Source organism: Marmota monax, unplaced genomic scaffold (assembly GCF_021218885.2).
Source record: "Marmota monax isolate L192 unplaced genomic scaffold, Marmota_monax_Labrador192_F-V1.1 WCK01_AAM20220418_F8-fsc00070, whole genome shotgun sequence".
Taxonomy (NCBI): Eukaryota; Metazoa; Chordata; class Mammalia; order Rodentia; family Sciuridae; genus Marmota; species Marmota monax.
In genome coordinates, this window is record NW_026692116.1 from 2,385,400 (window position 1) to 2,409,229 (window position 23,830).

Here is a 23,830-nt window from a genome sequence, read left to right on the forward strand (position 1 = left end):
TTCATATGAGAGATGGGGACATTCAAAGTGAACTCCAGAACTGCCAGGGACCAGGCACACAAACTCAGGGAGAAAAAGAGCCATTAAAGGGTCAGGCCTGAAAGAATATTTACACAAGAACTCCAGCAGGGAATTAAAATGTACCGTATGTTTTTTGCCTTTCAAAGCATGATTCCCTTTCCTGTTTTTTTTATTCTGAAATTAAAAACATTTGGCTCATGTGCCAGGCAGCAAAAGTAACAGACACCCCAGGTCACCAACACCCCTCATGCCATGCCAGAGAAGGGCAATCAAAATATCTGCAACTTCAGAGAATCACAGCCGGGCTTTGCACTGGACACCAAATTAATTTATCACTGTTACACACGATGGGTCATTACTCTGAAACTTTAAGAAAAAAGTTTTAAAACCCACAGGAACCAAGAACAATTACTTAAAAATTATGATGTGTGTGCTCTTGGCTTTGCACGCTGCCTCCAGTAAGTGCGGTTACATGGCGTTGCCCAGGGAACAGCTGGCTTTGCCCACAGCTGAAGACACAGAAGGTGCCACAAGTGACTGATGCCAAAACCAAAGACAGCCCTCTCCCAAAATATGGAAAACAAAACCCACTCCAACGGATACAACACAGGTACAGAAAGAGAAATGGGTCTACTTTTTAAAAAAGACAATGCATAAAGATTGGAGCCTACAAAAGAGGTGCTAAAAAAGTCAAAAATGGGGAGAAGGATTTTTCTTTAATTTTCAGTATGAATCAGTCCCATATTCTGCCAAATAGTTATTCCCCTAATGATATCTGAGATAAGATTTATTTCACCAGACTTCAACATTCAACTTTTTAGGAAACTAGCTGCTATTTCACCTTATGCCAACCAGCTAAGCCTCTTAGGTTTATGTATGACCTTCATAAAATAAAATGCATAAGAAATAGGCATACTTGCAGGTCCCTAAGAGCTAGAAGCAAGCAAAAAGTTGTGCCAAAACCACACAATTAACCCCAAAACATCTATAATGTGACTTGGGGTCAGCCTAATTTCCCATATCTTACCTAAGTACTTAATCCCAAAGTAAAAGCTGCTATTCGGGATCATAATACTGACACACTATGAGTGAGAAGCGTTCTAGTACATTTCAGGAATTTCACAAATGAGGCAAGTGAAGTTCAGAAAAGCTAAGGGGCTTGTCCAAGGTCAGTTTATAAATGGAACACCCAGGACTCAAACCCAGATCTGTCTTGCCCTGAGAGGCCCATTTTAATCACCACCACTGATCACCCTTATCAGAAGAAGCCAAGAAGCAGCCTATTTTGTAAAGTAAAAAATAGCTGAGAGAACTTAGAGAGTCCAACGAGTCAGAACCTTTACAAAAATAACATGCATAGGCACATTTTAAATTACTGCCATTCATCAAGACAAATGTGCAACCAACTTACAATCACTTTCAGGTTTCCCTTAACATCAAAAGATTTGATCACCCAGTTGACAGACTTTTTGCACTTCAAGATCAAGATGAGATTTTTGACCACCTCAGGATCCTCTCGAGAAGGTCTTATGTCAATTATTATATCCACCTGGAAAGCACTGTGAATGGAAAACAAAGGCAAAGTTAGGACCGAAATGCCAGAAAGTTGCAACTATCTCCTCTCTTCCAAGTCTTCATGTTTCTAGTGTCTGGCCAGTTGATTAAACAGCTGGAGTTGATCCCAGGCAAATGACATGTGCAAAACAGATTGTTATTGCACACATAACAAAATGGTTTTACATAACAATAGAAACACAAGCCTGCTGAAAATTAGTCACTCAAATTTTCTCTTCTTTGCAGAGCAAAAAGCGGCGGTTACTTAATGCAGCCACTGTTTGAAATGGACTTGAACGAACCAGAGAAGTTTACTTTTGAAGAAGAACTGTTGCTTCTTCAACCTTGAACACCTTCAATGTGTAACTTTCCAACTAGGCTATATGCTCAAAGTCCTTCAAAACCAGAAGTGGGTGGCAGTTCAGTGACGGGGACAGCTGGTGGCAGGGAGGAGGAAGTCATGGTGGTAAAGGAAAAAAAAGAAAAAAGAAATAGGAAACTTCAAAATAAAATGAGAGGTAAAAGACTGGAGAATTTCTTGCCTTATATAAGTTTTGCTCAAGCTGTTAAGAATTGGTAAGAATCAGATCTGCATTTATTTTCCCAAACTTCTGGACATAGTTATTTAAAAAAAAAAAAAAAAAAAACAACAGATGGTCAACCAAGGGATTGCTAGAACACTGATGAATGCAACCCAAACTTTTAAGAATTCAGTATAAAAGAAAAATATTACTAAACAATAACATCTCTATCATTCTGAATTTAAGTGGAGAGTCCTTGTCTTGGTTTTATATACTTGTAACGCATAAAGGGCTTAAAGGGCATGGTATACTCAAATGTAGCTTTGGGCTTAATATCTAAGCAAATTTGCCAGAGTGCTTCTGTATCCTTTTTAATTTTCCACAAAATTCTTCATGTGGAACAGAATGGGATATTACCAAAATTGATCTGTAATTTATTCACTTTTGAAATCAAAACTTGATTATAATTTTAACTTTGAAATCCCACTACAAGTATCTTTAAATTTTTGAGTCATGAACCCAAAAGAAATACAGGCTAGAGTGGGAGAAGGAACTATTTTTGTTTCCTTTTTCTTTCTTTTAAAAACTTCTCTAATTATTCTCAATAGGGAGGGTCAAATTTCTGGCCCAGGGGTAGGAAGGAATTGGGGGGAGGTGGGCGAGAACACAGGAGAGAGGCAAGCTATATCTAATAGATTCTGGGCAGATCACCATGAAAGCCCCTCCCAAAACAGACATGCACGGAGCTTTAAGGAAACAGCTCTCAGTGCAGACACTATGAACAGAACTTTATTAAAATCAGAATTTTACCAAAATGAAGGCATAAAAATAGGAAAAGAAGAACTTAAATTATCACTATTTGCGGATGACATGATTCTATACCTAGAAGACCCAAAAGGGTCTACAAAAAAACTACTAGAACTAATAAATGAATTCAGCAAAGTGTCAGGATATAAAATCAACATGCATAAATCAAAGGCATTTCTGTATATCAGCGACAAAACTTCTGAAACGGAAATGAGGAAAAACACTCCATTCACAATATCCTCAAAAAAAATAAAATACTTGGGAATCAACCTAACAAAAGAGGTGAAAGATTTATACAATGAAAACTACAGAACCCTAAAAAGAGAAGTAGAAGAAGATCTTAGAAGATGGAAAAATATACCCTGTTCATGGATAGGCAGAACTAACATCATCAAAATGGCGATATTACCAAAAGTTCTTTATAGGTTTAATGCAATGCCAATCAAAATCCCAATGGCATTTCTTATAGAAATAGATAAAGCAATCATGAAATTCATATGGAAAAATAAAAGACCCAGAATAGCAACAGCAATTCTAAGCAGGAAGTGTGAATCAGGCGGTATAGCGATACCAGAGTTCAAACTATATTACAGAGCAATAGTAACAAAAACAGCATGGTACTGGTACCAAAACAGGCGGGTGGACCAATGGTACAGAATAGAGGACACAGAGACTAATCCACAAAGCTACAACTATCTTATATTTGATAAAGGAGCTAAAAGCATGCAATGGAGGAAGGATAGCATCTTCAACAAATGGTGCTGGGAAAACTGGAAATCCATATGCAACAAAATGAAACTGAATCCCCTCCTCTCGCCATGCACAAAAGTTAACTCAAAGTGGATCAAGGAGCTAGATATCAAATCAGAGACTCTGCGTCTGATAGAAGAAAAAATTGGCTCCAATCTACATATTGTGGGGTCGGGCTCCAAATTCCTTAATAGGACACCCATAGCACAAGAGTTAATAACAAGAATCAACAAATGGGACTTACTTAAACTGAAAAGTTTTTTCTCAGCAAGAGAAACAATAAGAGAGGTAAATAGGGAGCCTACATCATGGGAACAAATTTTTACTCCTCACACTTCAGATAGAGCCCTAATATCCAGAGTATACAAAGAACTCAAAAAATTAGACAATAAGATAACAAATAACCCAATCAACAAATGGGCCAAGGACCTGAACAGACACTTCTCAGAGGAGGACATACAATCAATCAACAAGTACATGAAAAAATGCTCACCATCTCTAGCAGTCAGAGAAATGCAAATCAAAACCACCCTAAGATACCATCTCACTCCAGTAAGATTGGCAGCCATTATGAAGTCAAACAACAACAAGTGCTGGCGAGGATGTGGGGAAAAGGGTACTCTTGCACATTGCTGGTGGGACTGCAAACTGGTGCGGCCAATTTGGAAAGCAGTATGGAGATTCCTGGGAAAGCTGGGAATGGAACCACCATTTGACCCAGCTATTGCCCTTCTCGGACTATTCCCTGAAGACCTTAAAAGAGTGTACTACAGGGATACTGCCACATTGATGTTCATAGCAGCACAATTCACAATTGCTAGACTGTGGAACCAACCTAGATACCCTTCAATAGATGAATGGATTAAAAAAATGTGGCATTTATACACCATGGAGTATTAAGCAGCACTAAAAAATGACAAAATCATGGAATTTGCAGGGAAATGGATGGCACTAGAGCAGATTATGCTTAGTGAAGCTAGCCAATCCCTAAAAAACAAATACCAAATGTCTTCTTTGATATAATGAGAGCAACTAAGAACAGAGCAGGGAGGAAGAGCAGGAAGAAAAGATTAACATTAAACAGAGACATGAGGTGGGAGGGAAAGGGAGAGAAAAGGGAAATTGCATGGTAATGGAGGGAGACCCTCATTGTTATACAAAATTACATATAAGAGGTTGTGAGGGGAATGGGAAAATAATTAAGGAGAGAAATGAATTACAGTAGATGGGGTAGAGAGAGAAGATGGGAGGGGAGGGGAGGGGGAATAGTAGAGGATAGGAAAGGTAGTAGAATACAACAGTTACTAATAGGGCATTATGTAAAAATGTGGATGTGTAACCGATGTGATTCTGCAATCTGTATTTGGGGTAAAATTGGGAGTTCATAACCAACTTGAATCTAATGTATGAAATATGATATGTCAAGAGCTTTGTAATGTTTTGAACAACCAATTAAAAAAAAAGATGGTCCATGTGAAAGCAAAAAAAAAAAAAAAAAGAATTTTACCAAAATGATAATTATGTTAATAAGACACATTTTTGTAATTTTCTCAACAGAGATAATCTCAGTCAGTGGGGATCATGATATAGGAAGAGTGATTGTGTCTTATAATTAATGCTCAGAAATTTAGAACAGGCTTCAGGAACTTATCTGGAATATATGGCACCTGAAGACAGATGCAGAATATAAATTGACACCACTGTGTCCTTACTCCCTCTTTAAAACTGCTGGGACCCACACCTGAAGCACAGATGGATCCCTCCCTCCTGCATCGGGAGGCCTGCACCGCTCTCTACCTCAAGTAAGGAAAGACATTTACTCTCACCTCTCCACAGTTCAGAACACACACACACACACACACACACACACACACACACTTGCTCACCTGTAAGGGTTAGAGTTGGGGGTGATTAACTCAATGATGTGCACTTCTTTATCCTGGGGCTGGTTGGACATCACACAACCTTCTGCAGCTTTGGGCTGAAGGTACTCAGCAAGGTAATTGAGTGAAAGAAAATTCTTCCCTATGTTGCATGTGGGAGGGAACACTTGGTCTGAAAGTAAAGAATTACAAGGTGATCTGTCAAACCACTGAGCTACCTGTCACCAGAATGAAAGGAAAAAGGTGATGGTGAGACTGAGCCAGTGCATGACACCAGGAACCACAAGACAAAAAGAAGGATCTTAGCCTGTGACCTTCTCAATCACGGCTCTGAAATGTCTGCCACTATGGTCACCAGTGACCTCCCAATGACCAACACTAGTGGCCTCTTTTTGTCTAAATCCTTTCCTTTCTTTTCCTAGTACCTTTCCTCTGGCCTACGTTTGAGTTCCTTCCAATGGTCTTCAAACTGTGGTGTGTGTCAGAATCCAGCTTTAGCTCCCATCCCTGGGAATCTGTTCAGAGCATCAACGTGGTGCCCTGGCACCTTTCTATTTTGAAAAGCTCTGTAGTCCATCCTGATGTACACAAGGCTGAGACCCTCAGCTCCTTCCTCAATCCCCCTTTTGTCTCCTATTTTCCTAGATGACCTTGGTCACTCCAATGGCTTTCACTTGCACCTGGACTGTCACCCTTTTTTCAAACTGCAGACTTGTACTGCCATTTGTCTACAGAGCATTTCCCACCTAAAAATCTTATCTGTATTTTACAGTCAGCATACTCAATATTGAATCTTTTATCTACCCTATGGCCATATATGCTCCTCCTTGGATATTTGTAATTTCAATTAATAGAAGAACCAGTCATCTCATGAATTCTCTGGTCCACACATGTAGCATTAATCACTTCCTCCTGTTTATTCCCCACAGACCTTTCTACCCTGAAGGCTAAAACTAGGAGTTCTGGGGATACAGGGAGGACAGACTTTCACCTTTCTCATAATCTTGACCCAGACAACTCATGTTTATATGGCACCTTACAGTTTCAAAATGCTTTTCCAAACATCATCATGTTGAGTGCTGCTCACCACCTCCACCCGAGGAGGAGTGTCAAGGGTCTGAAGACACTCCCTCCATGGCACACACCATTTTCACAGCACTGGGCTTGATGGGATTTTCATCTCGTGGTTTAAATGTTTAAACAGAACTTGAAAGAAACTGCTGGCAGTCTGACAGCTGGGACCAGTGTCAAGGAAGTTCTAGGTGTAGCAAGATTTTCAGAAGGGGTAATTAATCAGAGACCTGGCACTTTAATCAAACAGATTTCTGCCTTTTTCATTTTAAGGATGGGGTGCCAGGGTTCATATCCACATGAAAGTCTCACCTGAGAGTAAGGAATCATCCCAGGAAGTTCCGAGTTTGGGTTGACATTACTCCCCTCCCCAACTTGTGCAACCTCCCTTGTGCTGAAGTCTGAAGTGCACACTGTGACATCAGAGCTCCAACCACTATGGCATCCCCAGCACCAGCCCCAGAATAGAGGGGACCGAGCAGTTCACAAGGACTGTTTGTAAGCTCATTGCAAAAGAGCACTGACTCTGCACTCTGCATTGTTTTCTAAAAACACCCGCAGAGAGAAAAGACCAAGGCTTCACAACTTGGGCTGCTAGAGCTACCTTCCTCCACATCTGCTGAGGGTTTTGCCAGATGTGCAGATGAGGTATGCACACACTACAGCTGCAGCCCTGTGATATCTCCCCCAGATCACAGGATGGAAAATGATATTAGCAGCCTGGCTGAAATTTAATCGAGAATCAGAAGGTATGTGTATGGACCAGAGAACTCAAGAGACTAGGACCCTCTTGGGATTGTGGCCTGCATTTCCAGTTCACAGGTGCAACTGGCTTATAGCTGCCATATAATAGGCACATGGCATAGGTTTCCTGAGTTCATAAACAATGATGTGAGATTTGAAACAAAAAACAAAAACTTCACCCATGTTGGGAAGCCACTAGGAAAGGTTTAATTGTTCCAAAGTTGCAGTTAATAAGGGCTCCAATCCAGATGCCATTGTCACTAATTTGAATAAGCTGATCACTTTTGATCACATGTCTGGGTTTTTCCCCCTAAATGACTTTCTGCATACCTGGCATCAAAATTCACACCAAGTGCCAAGTAGAAAGAAAATCACAAAGGGGAATCCCAAGTGGGAACCAAGCAAATTTATGGGGGTCAGGGGGATGAAACATCACATGGTTTATTTGTATTTTAAGAAAAGTTTAACAGATGACTTTGAGACTCAGAAGGGCATATTCTGAGAACAGGAATAAGCCTGGGAGGTAAAGTGAATGCTCTATTTTCCTGCTGTGGAAACTGAGGCTCTGGTGGTAAATTTGTGTTGCTTGAGGCCTAGTTATTAAGACCAGTTGGGATAGAAGTGCTACTCTTCAAGGCTGGGGTTGTGGCTCAGTGGTAGAGTGCTTGCCTGGCATGTGTGAGGCACTGGGTTCAAGTCTCAGCACCACATACAAATAAATAAAATGAAGATCCATTGACAACTAAACAATATTTTTAAAAAATATATTTTAAAAAAAAGTAGTGACACTCTTCAATTCTTTAACTCTGTGTAGACAGGTGAAAACAGTTCTCAGATGTGAGGAGCACCAAAATCACCTAGAGCTCATGAAAACACCAACTGCTAGTTCAACTCTAGTGTTCCTGATTCAGTTGGCCCTGGGAGGCCTAAGAAATTGGATCTCTAACAAGTTTCCAGGCAATGGGATCACACTTTGAGAACTGCCAGGTTTGAGCAAGAGGAAGCTTAAGGCCTGGGGTCCCTGGAAATGAGGAGGGTACAGGCTAGGTAAGGAGGTTGGCTCAGGAGAGTCCAACCCAGGATGATACATTTCCAATGAGCCACCAACTTAATTAAAAAACCTTGCTCTCCTTAGCTGTTCCTCTACATGGTTAGTGACTTAGACTCCAGCTGATGACTGAAGCCAAGTTCCAGAGGCTTCAAACAGTTACTGGGCTGGACACCAGGTCTTCAAGTTAATTTCCCCTATTAAGTTTGTACCTTAATCACTTAAGTGACTTAACCCCTCGCCCACAGTGCAGGTGACTGCCATGCTTAGAAACTCATGTACTGTCAGAGGGATGAGGCCTCACAGCTAAATGTTACAAATTTTCTTAGTCTGACAAATTCCAAGGGGTAATTAACATTCTTTCATGCTACCAGAATTCTGCTTCAGAAATGCAGAGCATTGGCCACGGCTTAGAAATTTTATGAAAAGAGATTTTTCATTTTATCTCAATGGGGTTTGACCTCGATGATTACTTACCTGACTACCATGAGAGCCGAGTGAGAAATTTAAACCTTTTGAACCCAACTCTTCTCTAAAACACTTCCTCTCATCCCAACTATATAAGCCTTCATCCACCAGCTCACTTTGATTTTCAGATTATGCTTGTGTGGCTAAGATTTAAAGCAGGCAACAAGCATTAGACTTAAGTCAGGAAACCTAGGTTGAGATTTGGCTTTGCCACTTGCTAGTGATGTAGATTTTAGAAAGTTCACATAACTTTCCACTAAGGTCTCTGTAAAGTGGTGGGAATAATGTCTCCTCCTGGGATTACTCTGGGGTTAAGCGGGGTATATGGAAAGTCCCTAGTGTGGCCTCTGCATCTAGCACACACTCCAACATCAGTATCTGCCTTTCCTGCACCTGTCTCAAAACACTTTAAACCAGCCCAGATCCAAAAAAAGAGTTGGGAACAAGCATTCAATAACCCTTCTTCTCCTGCCATGCTATTGATGGAGGTATGACAGATGCTGTAGAATCCAACACAAAGCACTGGATGCTAAAGACCTGAAACATAATGTTCACATATCCCCTGATTTTAACAAGGACTCATTCACAAGAGTTATTTCCTAGTAACTTAAGGCATTCCCAATGCAGTCAACTAAAAATAATAATGAAAAGGGTTGTTTTTTTTTCAAAATAATAATAGGCTTTCAAAATTGAGTCATCAGATATTTATATCCCTCTGCAATGTGAGGAAATTTAAATGGGCAATTTCTTATCAAGGCCATATACTTCCTTTCTCCAATGCCTTGTCCTTGCAACAGGCATTAGTGTTAAAAATGTATTTAACACTTTTCCTCTGCTATTGTCCAAAATTTAACTGATATCTCACATAAGCTGATATTGGCTCTAAACAGTTGCAGAATAATAGGGAAGAGGAAGTCCTAGCAACTGACCCATCCTGCCAGCTCCTTCACTGCATCCATTACCACCATCTTCCCCTCCCCCACCCCACCCCTACTTCTCCCCTTCCACTCACTTCTTTTCTGGCTCCTGTGGAGACACATTATCTAAATCCTACACAACAATCTCCCCTTCTCTCAAATGCTACTCTTGGTTTCTCACTTGGTCATTACCAGGCCAGTTTCCACAGAGGAAAGGAAGAAGGGGAGGGGGAGAGAGCAGACCCTGCCAGCTCCAACATTCAGAATCCTATGATTCCTGGCTCGAGCCACCTGGCCTCAGAAAAGAAAACAACAGACTATCATAAATCAGTCATTAACTGAAGCCACTTAAAATTTACCTTCCCCCACTTTAATATAAATATTTCTTGCTATCTTGAGTTCGGTGAATGAAGTCACTGCTCCGTACTCCTTTCGGGCCCAATTTAACAGCTCCTCGTTTCCATGGGGGAAGTTCCTTGCTTCTGTTTCTGCTGTCAAGGAGAAGTTTCCTGGTGAAAACTGGACCACGGAGCCCTCAGACACCTAGAGGAAATAGAATTGCTTGTTTAACATGGCAGGTCACCCAGAGCTGAATGAGTAAAGAAAGCACTTATATGAGACCACCTATGGGTGTTTGTCAATACCAGAGTTTCTCCGCCCCCCCCCTCTTTCTTTATTTCTTTCTTTTCCTGCAGTTGATTCAAGAAATAATCCCATGCCTAGTTCTCCCAGATAATGGCAAAAGTACTCACCCAAGGTATCCCTTTGAACATCGAAAGATCTTTGTGATGAGAGACTACATTGTGCCATGTGAGTAATCATAAGAATTATCCTGGTTATTATCCTTATATCCATATTGAGAATATACTGTCCAAGTACAGTTGGCCCTCCATTTACACGGGATTCATATCGCTGGATTTAACAAACTACATATTTAAAATATTTTGGGAAAAATTGTACATGTACTAAATATGTACAGAATTTTCCTTATCATTTTTCCCTAAACAACCCAGTATAATAACTACTTACATACTATTTATACAGTATTGGATAATATAAATAATCTAGAAATGATTTAAAGTATATAGGAGAATATGCATAGATTATACACAAATACTAATGTCATTTTATATAAGGGACCCAAGCATCTGTGGAACTTGGTCTCCTGGAGACAGAGGTGATCTTGGAGTCAATTCCCCATGGGTACCAAGAGTCAACTGATTGTAATGTGTCTCAAGTCAAGTGGAAAGTGTTGGTGGCCTTATGGGCTTATAATGGGTTTCAGTATCAGGGAAAGTGATCCCAAGGTTTGCTGGCAACTGAACATGACTTTTTGTGGAAACAGTTGTGACATCTGTGGACAGAGTCACCACAACAGGCACACAGTGAGAGCCCTTTTGTTTTATATTCTCCTAAATTCTGAGATTAGAAGAATGGCCAAAGGTGGTCAATCTTCTACTACATTCCTCTATTTCATCACAATGAGATGAATGTGTACAACAGTTTATTTTGTAAGACCCCCAAATTCCAACAGACAATGAAGTCAAGAGGCTGTTAAGCCAATCCTAATAAAACTTGTAGGATGATTTATGCAAGTCCCACATTACTGTTGGATGTATTTAGATCATCACTGATCTAGAACATCATGGTGCATAAATAATTAACACATTCCAAGGAGGAAAATCATCTTGTTGCTGTGCTATAATCAAACATAGTTGCTGATAAAAATATGCATGTCATTTACTAGCATTTAAAAAATAACTTACCTCATCAAGGTTAAAGTGAAAACTCAAAATGCGGACAGAAAGGTTTTCAAGTCATAGAATTATAAATGTCTTACATGAAATTTACCAGGAAACTTCTCCTTAACAAAAACTGGGACTGAGGTTGTGGCTCAGTGATAGAGCGCTTGCCTAGCATATGTGAGGCACTGGGTTCAATCCTCAGCACCACATATAAATAAATAAAACAAAGGTATTTAAAAAAAAAAAAGATGAAGCTTATCTTAAAAAAAAAAAACTAAGCAGTTTCTGAAGGGGTTATAAATAGTCAAACCAAAAAGAAAGTTGAGTGCATGATTGTGCAAATGGCTCTATCACTTACAACAGCATTACAACACTAACATACACACAACAAAATAGTACTGACCCAGCTAGTGTGCTAGACATTAATATTTTCTACTCAATCATATATATATATATATATATATATATATGTATAAAATTAAATAAAAATTTAAAAAATACACACGCACGCACACACACACGTGTGTGCGTGTGTATTTTAATGCTGGCAAACAATTCCATGAGTGAATTGATTCCATGAGTTAGTTACTAATGCTGTGACCTCTATCTTGCCTGCAAACTGGATTCATTTGAAGAACATTTTTTAAATTTATTTTTAATGGGTATATTATAATTATACATAAAAGTGGAATTCATTGTGATACATTCATATGTGCACGTTAACATAGATTGATCGATTTCATTCCACAGTTCTTCCCTTCTCCCATTTCCCCCTTTCCCTTCCTCTATTCCCTCGCTGTCCCTTCACCTGGAAAACTTCTACATATTCTGATGCCCAGGCCATATCCAGGTGGGTAAGAATCTTTGGGTGGGGACCAGGCATCAACATTTTTTTAAAGCATCCTGGGCGATTCCCATGTCACACAGTCACCAGTGGTGTGGAAGGCACCAGGAGAGCACAGGCTCAGTGTGGCTTCTTAGCCAAGAAGTCCTGCTCTACACTTGGGCAACTCATACCAGCTGTTATCACCAAACACCTTCTGGATCCCTATCTTGAATCCCCAAATGACAGCCCCTTCTATGATAGAAATCAGGCTATTTCATACTTATTGAGGGCTTCACAGTTTGTACTGACTTGGAAATAAACTGCTTCACAGTAGTGACCATTAACTGCCTATCAACTATACATTATGCACCCTAAAGTGCTATTAGGTGTGGTAATGACAATTTCTAAGTGTCCTGATGCCAGTTCAAAGCAAAACCAGCAGGGAACATTTAGCTTTGACCTTGGCTTGATGTCATACACACATGAAAAAGCCTGTGAGCCATCTTCCCACCTAACACTAAACCTGCCCACCTATGGGTAACTCCCCTGACACATGTCACATAGCTGCTGATGATGGCCTGAACCTCAGGCCATCTTTATCTTGTTGTCTGACTTTGCCCCACATGTAAAATCTTCTATTCACTAAAAAGCATTTGATAAAACCATTCACAGAATTAAAGCAAACAAACAAACAAAAAAAAAAAACTGTTATCAAGTCTGGGGGGTAGGATGGAAGACAGTTGGGAAACCAAGTACAGAGGCCTTTGTCCCACTGCCAACAGTCTGGCTTTGTAGGCAAGAATCCCTAAATGTTCTGCTGCTTGTGTCCTCATTCACATTACATCCATTAAATATGACCCTATGTTTTAAATATGTTTCACAAAGAATACATTTTTTTCCACAGTGAAAGAAGTGACATATCACACTACTACATGCCAGAAGCCAGAAAGCAACAGTGTAAATAAGAGAAGAAATCGGATGCAACTTCAGAATGGAGGGACAACTGCTGATGCATGGTCAGCCCTGCCTGAGCACTTCTCCTCCCAAACCAGCAGCCATAAGGTTCACAGACTCAGGGCTAAAGAATTTGGAAACAAAATTACCGCCACTCCTCAGGCACATTCCAATAAGAAGAAACCAAAGCTGCCAAGAGCAGTGAGGTGTCCCTGACTATAGGTCAGTGGAAATTTCCTGCTTCTGCAATGGTTTAGTCAGCACTGTCTCCTGACTGCCAGCTCTCCAGGGTCCAGAAAGGCCTCCCCCACGCCCACAGAGTTGCAGAAGGTATTGTTCAGGTGTTTCTCCCCCTTGATCTTCAGGACCTGTGAGGTAGGCTACCAAGACTTTCACAGTACAGAGGAAGGAACCTCCGAGAGGCTAATGGTCTACCTCAGGCCAGAGAGTCAACACCACCAGGAGAGGACCAGAATGTGGGACTTTTGATGCACAGTGAGCTTCTGTTTGAACCCTTTCTGAAAGAACTCACTAGCTTCCAAAGTGGATTTCTGCTCTTTCTTTCTAGTTGTAAGATTCACCTTCTGTCCACTAGTCTGAGCCACACTTATGAAACTAAGGAATTCCTTCCTCTTTCTTCTATGAGATAAGCCTTCCAATATCAGAAGATCTTTATCACATGTTGATTCTTCAGGGCAACATTCCCAGCTTCAACTCCTCCCCAGACACCCTGGTTGTCAGATCTTCACCAGTATAGGCTCCAAAATATGCTGGGACAAGATTAAGGGTCTCCAGGTATGGTTTGACAAATGGTGGTTAATTTTAGGCACCAACTTGACTATACCATGGGGTGCCCAGATATTTGGTATCAAACGTTATTTTTAGTGTTTGAGGGTATTTGGGGATAACATTTAAATTAGTAGACTGGATAAAGCAGATTTCCTTCTGTGATTATCCAATTAGTTAAAAGCCAAAACAGAGAAAAAGGCTGACCATCCCAGAACAAGAGAGAATTCTCCCACCTGACAGCCTTCCTACTGAACCATCATCTCTTTTGGGTTCTAGAGACATCTCCTGGGATCCAGACTGAAACTGGGACAACAGCTCTGCAGATTTAGGGTTTGCCACCTCCATATGAACAAGTGCTAGAGAATAAGAAAAACTGAGAAAGAAGAGAAGGGTTTTATACTTTTAACCATTGTAATGGTTAAAAAAGAGAAAGTCAATGAGAAGTTAAAGACCTTAAGGAAATGAAAGAGCAAGCCACACAAGCACTAGGGGAAGGAGCTTTCCCAGGGGAGATGCAGTGAGTGCAAGGTCTGGCATGGCAAAGGGCCAGCAAAGAGGCCAGCATGGCTGGAGCACAGAAGTGAGGGGGGACTGGAGGGAGAAAAGGTCCCAGAGACCAGAAGGCCCTACAGGACCCTGTAGACCACTGCAAGAACTTCAGTGTTAGTCTGGGCGAGATGGGCCACCACTGAGGGTTTATTAAAACATCTACCAAATGTTTTATCAGCTATGTTGTCTAGACTGAGGGTGAGGAGGAGCAGTAGACCATCCAACTCCTGGAATACTCCAGGTGACTTTGTGCTGCTATAACAAACCTGAGGCTGGAGAATTTATAAACAGCAGACATTTATTTCTCTGAGTTCTGAAGACTGGGAAGTTCAAGATGAAGGTGCTGGCCATTTCAGTATCTAGTGAGAGCTGTGGCTGTCCCCTGCTTCCAAGATGCTGCCTTGTTGCCATGTCCTCACATGGTAGAAGATGGAAGACCAAAAGGACCGAACACTGCTACACAGCCTCTCTCATAAGGACCTTTTCACGGGGGAGGCATCCTCAGGACCTCATCATGTCCTAAAAGTCCTCCTCTTAATGATACTGCATTGGAGAGTAGATTTCACCATGAATTTTTAGGGGACATGTATATTCAAGCCACAGCCCCAGGCAAGAAATGGTGGCAGGTCACACAGGGGAGGTAGTAGTAAAGATAATGATACCTAAACCTATGTGTCTTTGTTTTGTCCTTCTCTAACACCAGTAATTGTTTCAATATAAATGCAAACTCTCCTGATTATCTTTTAGACTTGTATTTCAGGTCTGTAACACCATGTAAAAACTCTTATTCTGTTAGCTGTAAACAATGGGATTTCCTATGCACACATTCTGTGTGTTTTCATTGAAGTCCCTGAGAAGTCCATGCCTCACAGGTACTCTCCACACCCCTGTGAGGTCGCCCAGGTTGTCTGTCCAACTATCAAGTGACCCTACAGAACTGACTTCATTTTTCTAAAGGCATTGTGTGAGAATCTGCCAAGAGCCTTCTGAAAAAGGTACATAGTTCTTCGACTCTCCAGCCTGCTGTGATCTTCATGGCACCCATATTGGTTTAAAGTTTGTGGAACAAAATAGAATGTAAAGAGAATAGCAAAACTCATTAAGAAATAAAGGGAAAATAACTTTCTAATATGAAAAGGGTTTGCAATCATTATAGTAAGGGAAATAACTACATGGGTATATAGGACAAAAATCTGTTGTTCTTTATACTCCTGCCACTCTCAACAGTTCACCTCTGCTTCCAGTTATAGTGGGTAGTCTACCCATATCAACCAGTTCTCCAGCCCACTGAACACCTGCCAGAGTCATGTAATTCAATTTAATTCTGATACTGTCTACCTTGAGAGAGTGTCACATCCCTCAGATCAAGGGCTCAGTCCCACAAGACTGGCCCCACATCAGAATGCCAACTGCAAGTTCAGATGAAGTGTACTTGTGACTGACCAGCATTAATATGAGGTTCCCACAACTGCCTCCTCATGTTCATTTATTTACTAAAAATGGCTCAGAGAATTCAGGAAAACACTTTGTTTACATTCACCTGTTTATTAAAAAGGAACCATCTCTGGACAGTCTGATGGAAGCCATGCATGAGGCAAGGTTTGGAGGAGAGGCTTCCAGGCCCTCATAGGACACCACCCTCCCAGCACCTCCATAGGTTGACTAACCTGGGAATGCTCAAGCCCCACCCTCCAGTTCAGGCATGTTTTTATGGCTTCTTCAAGTGGGCAGGATTGAATTAAATCATTGCTCACTGGTGGCTAAGTCAATCTCCAGCTCCATTTCCTTTTCTAGAGGTGGGTGAGGAGCTGAAAGTTTCAAGCTTTAATTAGTTGGTTGGTTCACCTGGTAACCAGCCCTGTCCAGGCCATCCAAGGGCCCCCCACTGCTCATCTCATGAGCATAGAAAAAGTCGTTTATCACGTGGGAGATGCCAAGGGTCTTAGGAGCTATGTGCCAGGAAATGGGAGCAGAACTAAATATATATCTTATTGTGTCACAATGAGTGAGTGTGGAATTGCTTGAAAAAAAAATAAAAGGTTAAGAACAAGGATTTTATATTTGGATAAATGGCAGAAACTTCCCAAGGCTATTTATTCCATTTCCCATCCTCCACCTTAGTCCTGGGTCCTTGCCATGCTACTAACCCATTTCTGGCCCTTCTGTGTCAACCAAACTGTTACAGTAACCAATACAGTTCTCTCTTTCCCTCCTCCACACTGTCAGCTGAGGGATCTTTCTAAAAAGAAAACACTCAATGATGCAGAAAAGCTGATAAGCATCTTAATGTGGCCCATGGCCAGAGGGGGTCTTGCCCATCCCCCATTTCAAGCCACTTTCCTGTGTACCCAAGACTCACCATGTGGAACCAATCATACTTGCAGAACACATCATGTGACCACATGCTGTTGGGTCTCTTAACATCCTGCTCCCCGGCCTGGGCCAAACACCATCCTGCCTTGCTCACCTGCTGAGCTGCTCCTTCTCCCCACCACAGGCACCCCACCCCTTTCTGTGAAGCCTCCCAGGATTCTTGGGCTCTTCAGATGCAGCTGTCCATATGCTTTGTACAAGCCTCCAGCCTATCCCCTCTCTCATGTGAATGGCTTCAGTTTATCAGCAAACCTGCTGCCTTCACCTGACAAAGAACACCACCCTGAGGGCCAAGGAAACACCTTGTCATTCTGAATCTCTTGTGGTAGTGCAGGACATGGCACAGAGCAGAGACCCAATAATTGCTTGTCAAATGAAAGTTCAATGTTGTTACTTACAGGAAAGGATATGCCATAATTTCTTCACTCCTGTTACCCAAACTCCTTGTTTTCTTCATTGCCCAGGACCTGAGTTTTGGGTCAGGCTTTAAAGCTAATGATTTGATTTTTCACCTCATAACTCTAGCTAAAAACCAATTATTAAAGCATATTTAGGAGTTCCATGTCTCCCCCCACAGTACACTGAACTTTCCTCCTGCTTGCTAATTAAAACTCAATCCTCTGACATTCCCTGACATGACAAATGTCTTCCTGTGGGAATGAACAGCACAGAGCTCCAAGGATCCTGGTTCTTAGCAAGGGTCTGTGGAAGGGGCGACCATGAACCACCTTACCATGTAACAAATCCTGAGTTGCAGAGACACACCTGAGCTCCCTCCTCGCTTGAATATTCTTCCCTACTTGAACCACACATGACATTTGTATTTTAAATTCTGGTTATGCTACCAGACTTTTTTAAAGAGCAGAACATTATTCTATCTGCCAGTGCTGGGAGTTTTATTAGAAGAACTTACGGCTAGGCAATGAGAGCCAAGTTTATTATTTTTTCTGGATCAGATTCAATAACCTCATCCAAAAGTTTGTGAAAAAAGCAAAAGAGGCAACCAGCCCTTTTGTTTCCACACCTGTGTTTTAGCTTTAACTCTTAAAGTCCTAAGCAGATTCGTAGAAGCCTCAGGGTTGATCTTGCAAGTAAAGTGCACAAATTCTCGCTCATGGGCGCTGCCTTTTCCTGGAACTAAGCTGCTGCTTCTTCTTAGCACTTATCTCAGCACATCAACTGACTCAGGCCTGGTGGTTGCATGACGGTCTCTCCTGGTCCTCTCCCAAGTTGGTTTGTTCTTCATTAGGGAGGACAAGAGGAACTTAGCTGTGGAAAGTGCCACACCACAAAGCCTCATCTAATTTAAGCCCACCCTCCTGCCTCCTTGATCCCACCCCCAAAACGAATGCTCCCTGATGAACAGTTCTGATGAAAATTCAGGCCACACGAGATCACAGGTGGCAATTCTCATCTCCGTTTTAACCTTACCTCCTTCAAGTCTATTCAAACGTTACCTTCTTGACAGGGACTATCTAAAGTTAGAATGAAGGCTGGGGATGTGGCTCAGTGGTAGCATTTGGAATAGTGATGAGCAGAAAAAAGACACTCGATAAGCACTTGTTTAAAGAATGAATCTTGAAGACTGATTAATTGGCAGGGCCTGCCTAAAGTTCTATGCTGAGAAAGATTCAGGACTAGTGACTAGTGCAGAAATGAGAACAGATGTCATGAGTAGCCATCTGTCTGCCAAGGGCTTCAGCAAGACCACCTCTGCCCACAGCTCTGCTGTCCAATACAGTAGCCACTGGCCACATGTCACCAATAAGCACCTGAACATTGCTAGTTAAATTAACCTGTGTTGCAAATGTTAAAATACATACCAGAATCTGAAGATTTAATTACAAGAAAAAGTCAAATACCTTGTTAATTTTCATTAACTGATTTCATGTTTAAATGATATTATTTTGGATGTATTAATTAAAATTTTCATTTTTTTCCTCCTTCTCTCAGATGGGGGTTCTCACTTTGTCCCCTAGGCTGGTCTTGAACACCTGGGCCTCAGCCTCCTGAGTTAGCTGGGACCATAGACAGGTGCCACTCTTCTGAATTATTTTGCTTTTTTAAATGCACTAGTAGGAGGCTTGCATTACATGTGTGGTCACATTATATCGCTATTGGACAGCATTGCTCTAGGTCCTCCTCTGCCTACTGCTCTAGGTCCTCCTCTGCTACGCCCTTAAGGAAGATCGTGTTTATGAACTGAGGATGTCCACCAGCCCATCTGCTTCTTGGTTTGGTCTCAGAAATAAACCAGTGTCAAGAAGACATCTCAAGCCCGGTGCTTCCCAAAGCATGACTTTCAGACTAGTTTATCACAGGCAGAAATAAGTTAAAATGCAGCCTCCAAAGTGGTGAGGATGTACAATCCAGGAAACCACATCATAATCCTCTTCCCACCAGTGTGATTCCAACCTTACTCAAGGAACAATGCTCTAGGTCATACACACAAATATTATTTAAACTCCAAAAAATCTCTATAAAGCTTGAATGAGATTGCTTGAAGAACAAGCAAAAACCTCCTCCCCTACCCTGATGAAAAAAAAAAGCCAAGAGAGAGGGAAAAGCCAAGTTATGGATGGAGTCATCTTCTTACACATTAAAAAAGAAGTGGGTCTTGTGAAATAAGAGAAGCCACAGCTCCCCGTGTTAAAGACAAGCCTGTCGGGATCTCAGAGGAAAAGCCATTCCAGGAATCAATCAATCCCTCTCCCTCTCTCCCTCTTGCCCTCTCCCTCCCACCCCCACCCCCTCCCCGACCCCAGTCGCACACGCACACTAACTATACGCTAACTATAGCTCAGCTGTGGTCCACTTGGAGCTTGAGTTATCGGTTGGGTGAGTGCCTGCTATTCATGTTACAGGCCCTTGGGGCAGCTCTGCCTCACACACCCAACTTCACACATTTCCATGAGTTTGGTAATGGTGGAAGTACAACACTTGCACAATGAAGGATTGGCTATTGTCCCTCTTCTGTCCTGCCCCACACCCAACTTTTACTATTCCTCTTCAGTTTTCCTGACTCCTGCATACACAAATCTCTTTTTAGAATTGCCTGCTTAGGAAAATAGAGCAAAACAACGAAAACAGATAAAGCAAAGAAAAACATTGATATTTCAGAAATACCTGCCATGCCAAGAATTTGCTAGCTCAATTCCAGGGGAGGAAAGACATACGGTTAAGGAGAATAGGCACTTCTCAAGAATCCAGGTTTATATTTAAGTAGGATCAACAGATTGGCCCTAGAACTTGTAATGGCCCCCACACAGAAAGGCATTAAGGAGATTATCCTTTGATGTATTTTGTGCACATAAAGTCCAGCAAAGATAAACTTACTGCAACAATATTGAAATATTTACCTCCCTAATGAGGATTGACCCCTACATTCTGAAAGAAGAAAAGCTCACATTCTCCCTTCCCAACTCCTGGGAGGACTGTATTTGCCTATTTCCTCCCAATCCCTGAGATGTGAAATGTGATCTTAAACATGTTTTCTATTAACATATATCATGACTCAATGTTTTTTTAAAAAAAGGTTTGTTTGAAAGAAATAATAACTTCCATGCCCCTGAACATACATTTATAATTTGCAAAGCTACATATTCATGAACCATAAGATTATAATATATGCCAATCATGCATTCAAGAAACACAAACCCATGCAACCATTTTTAAATTCTTGGTGTTTTTATTTTGTATCTCAAGCCAGATTACTTTCTTCCAACAAAATGACTTAAAACATACTATTAATTTTTCTTGAAACATTTATGATGATTATTCTGTTTTTAATTTTTCTTTTGCTAAAATGTAAAAAGCTAAGGGTTGAAACTACTCCATGTTCTTAACACTCTACATGTTGACACATGTCCCTGAGGAAAGCTCTGAGATGCTGCCCTCTGAATATGAGCTTGCACAAACCTGAACGTGAGCCAAAGCAAAAGCAATACTCTAATCTCCCATGGAAACATTACAAGAATGACAATGTATGTAAGTTACACACACAAAGAAAAGAAAAAGATCTCACTCCCATCTGACAAATGAACTCAGTCCCCCATAGATTACCAAATTTAATGAAGCTTGAGCTGCATTATAATAGCTTTCCAAAGTAGAGTCCCAGTCTACAGAGGATCCTCCTCAGCCTTACAGTATAACCTCCCCAGACTCCTACATCTACCCTTTCATCTAAGAGGAGTTTGACCCAAATTTCATAGTGCATTTGCCATCGAAAGCATATTTTTTAATATTTATTTTTTTAATTGTAGTTGGACACAATACCTTTATTTAATTAATTAATTTATTTATTTATTTATATGTGGTGCTAAGGATGGAACCCAGGGCCTCGCACGTGCTAGGCAAGTGCTCTACCGCTGAGCCACAATCCCAGCCCCTAAAGCATATTTTTGAAGGAAAATGTTAGAAAGTTACTGCTACTTGCCGTGTTCCTCAATTAATCTTTTTCCCTTCCAAGTGTGCTTCTGGGGAACACAGGGGAGTGTCTTTTTTTTTTTTTTTAGATTACATCCAATCTGAAAAGCCAGGTTCAAGTGCACAAACTAAATTTTACAAATCTCAAATAGGTTCTTAGAATGTTCTTTATGGAGCTTTTCTTCATTGATGCTGATAATCTAAGTTCCATTTTATAATGAAATCGAGGCTCAAAAACACTAAAGGATCTACCCAAGGCACAGAGGTAATAGGCAGCAGGGTTGACAACAGAACCAAAGACCTTGTTTCTCACTAGCGCTCTCTCTAATTCACCACCATGGAGCAGTCACTACCAAATGCAGTAATCAGTGTAGGGTGGATGGGAGTCTCCCTCAGTCCTATACTAATAGAATGCAAGGAGGTTACAATCCTAAAGCCTCAGCCTCAGTCTGAACACTTACTTAGTACACATCACAGAGATTCCAAATCCTTTCATTTGACACTTGAAGAAACTAGGGTTCTGAGCAATTAGGTAAAGTGCAAGCATTACTCAGTTTTAGCAAGCAGTGACAATGCTCTTTCCACCTGGGAAGTGGAATGTGTCTGGATAGGTCATCTCTGGTGAGGGAACCAGCTCATAGGTCAGCAAAGAGCTGCACAGTAAGCCTAGCTTTCTACCAGGACAGAGTAGGCAAATACAAATGGATTTAAATGAAAGCAAAAAGGAAAGGCAGGAAGGTAAACTAGAGGGTCACCACCTTCTCTGCCTTTTGCAAGCTGTTAGGTTGCTTCCTTCTCTGAGCTGGTTTCCCCAGCAGCCTTAGGAGCTGTGTTGGATGATAAAGTGGGAGAAAGGGGATGGAAGGAACAGACAGAAATAGGACTGCCTGTTACAGAAATAAATTATTTTGCTGGAAAGCAAGTTATGGTAAATAACAACAACAGATTGTCCAAGAATCTGTTAATTTAACAATGGTTAAATTAAGATGATAATGGATACAGCACAACAAAAATATCCAGCTGTATAAACATAAGATATAAATATGTCTGTGATGGTCAGTTTATTTGTCAACTTCACGAGGCTACAGATCTGTTATACAGTCAAACCTCATCTACATGTTGCTATGAAGGCATTTTGTAGATGTGACTAAAGTTCATAATTAGATGACTCAGGAAGGGAGACTGTCCTGGATTATCCAATGGGCCTGATTCTATCAGTGGAAAGCCCTTAGGAATACAGTAAAGGCTTCCCAGAGGAAGAGGAAATTCCAGCTGTGGACAGCAGCTTCAGCTCATGAGTATCAGTTGCTCTTTCTGCAGGGCTCTCTGACTTGCCTTGCTTGTCCCCACAATGGTATAAGCCAAATCCTTGCAATACATCTCTTCATATGCATCCTCTACTGTTTTTTTTTTCTCTAGATAAACACTGTGTGATAACAGTGTGTGTGAATGGCTGATAAAAGCCCCAGGAAAAATGGGGCTGCATATTCTAGCCACTGATCAACCATAGACCCAAGAACAGTTTGAGAAAAAAAAAGCATCTAAAGGACATTTCCTTAGGGGGAAGGAACAGGGATGAGGCCTCCAGCCTAAAACAACTGCTTGGAATCCTCTTAGCTCTCCCTAAAATTAGCTCTTAAGCAAAGAAAGGCAGGGAGGGTCCCCTTGGCAGTTTATGCCCACCTTTCAGATTCTATTTAAAAGTCTCTGAAGAAGAAGACTACAGTGGTCTCCCATGCCAAAGCCAAGAAGTTTGAACTGAACATATGGTGAAATAATGTCCAAAGGACTAAGGACAGATGCAATACTAAGCAAGGCAACCTGGTGGAGCTGACACACAGTCCAACAAGAGCCCAGAGAGAGAATGTTACTGGGAAAGGGGTCAAAGAAACAGTTCCAAAACCCTCATCCCAATGGAACACTGGTATGACCTAGATCCCAATACTGAAGCAAGTCATTCACAACATACTTTACTGAAATAGCACCTTTGTGCAACTAACCTCATGCCTCAATATGTCTCTAAGGGTTCAATTCTGAAGCCCTCTTCTTGGGATAGTTATCAGTGGCTCCATGCCGGAGAGATACAGATAACATCATAGTTATGCCCTCAAGTCAAGCAATGTGACTATCTCCAGGGAGGTCACCATTTACCATTCTGAAAAATAGCATTATAATTGTTAATATTTATTGAACATTTACTATGTGCCAGACACTATTCTAAGCACTTTACATGAGTTATAACCACAACTTTCTAGCTGTATGACCATGCACAGGCTGATTTTTTTTTTGTCTCAGTTTCCCTATCTTAAGAAGATAATAGGGGGCTGGGGATGTGGCTCAAGCAGTAACACGCTCGCCTGGCATGCACGGGGCACTGGGTTCGAT

At 41.3% G+C, this 23,830-nt stretch overlaps 1 protein-coding gene across 4 annotated transcripts in view; it reads right to left on the reverse strand.

The window, feature by feature from the left end:
* Positions 1 to 23,830, reverse strand: part of Tgfbr3 (transforming growth factor beta receptor 3) — a 188,107-nt gene that overhangs the window by 43,876 nt on the left and 120,401 nt on the right. For all 4 annotated transcript variants that reach the window (XM_046461657.2, XM_046461666.2, XM_046461681.2 and 1 more), the window contains 3 exons: positions 10,144 to 10,327; positions 5,540 to 5,708; positions 1,433 to 1,580 (listed from right to left, as the gene is read on the reverse strand). In XM_046461657.2, the coding sequence (XP_046317613.1) occupies positions 1,433 to 1,580; positions 5,540 to 5,708; positions 10,144 to 10,327 (501 nt within the window). The remainder of the gene's footprint in view (positions 1 to 1,432; positions 1,581 to 5,539; positions 5,709 to 10,143; positions 10,328 to 23,830) is intronic.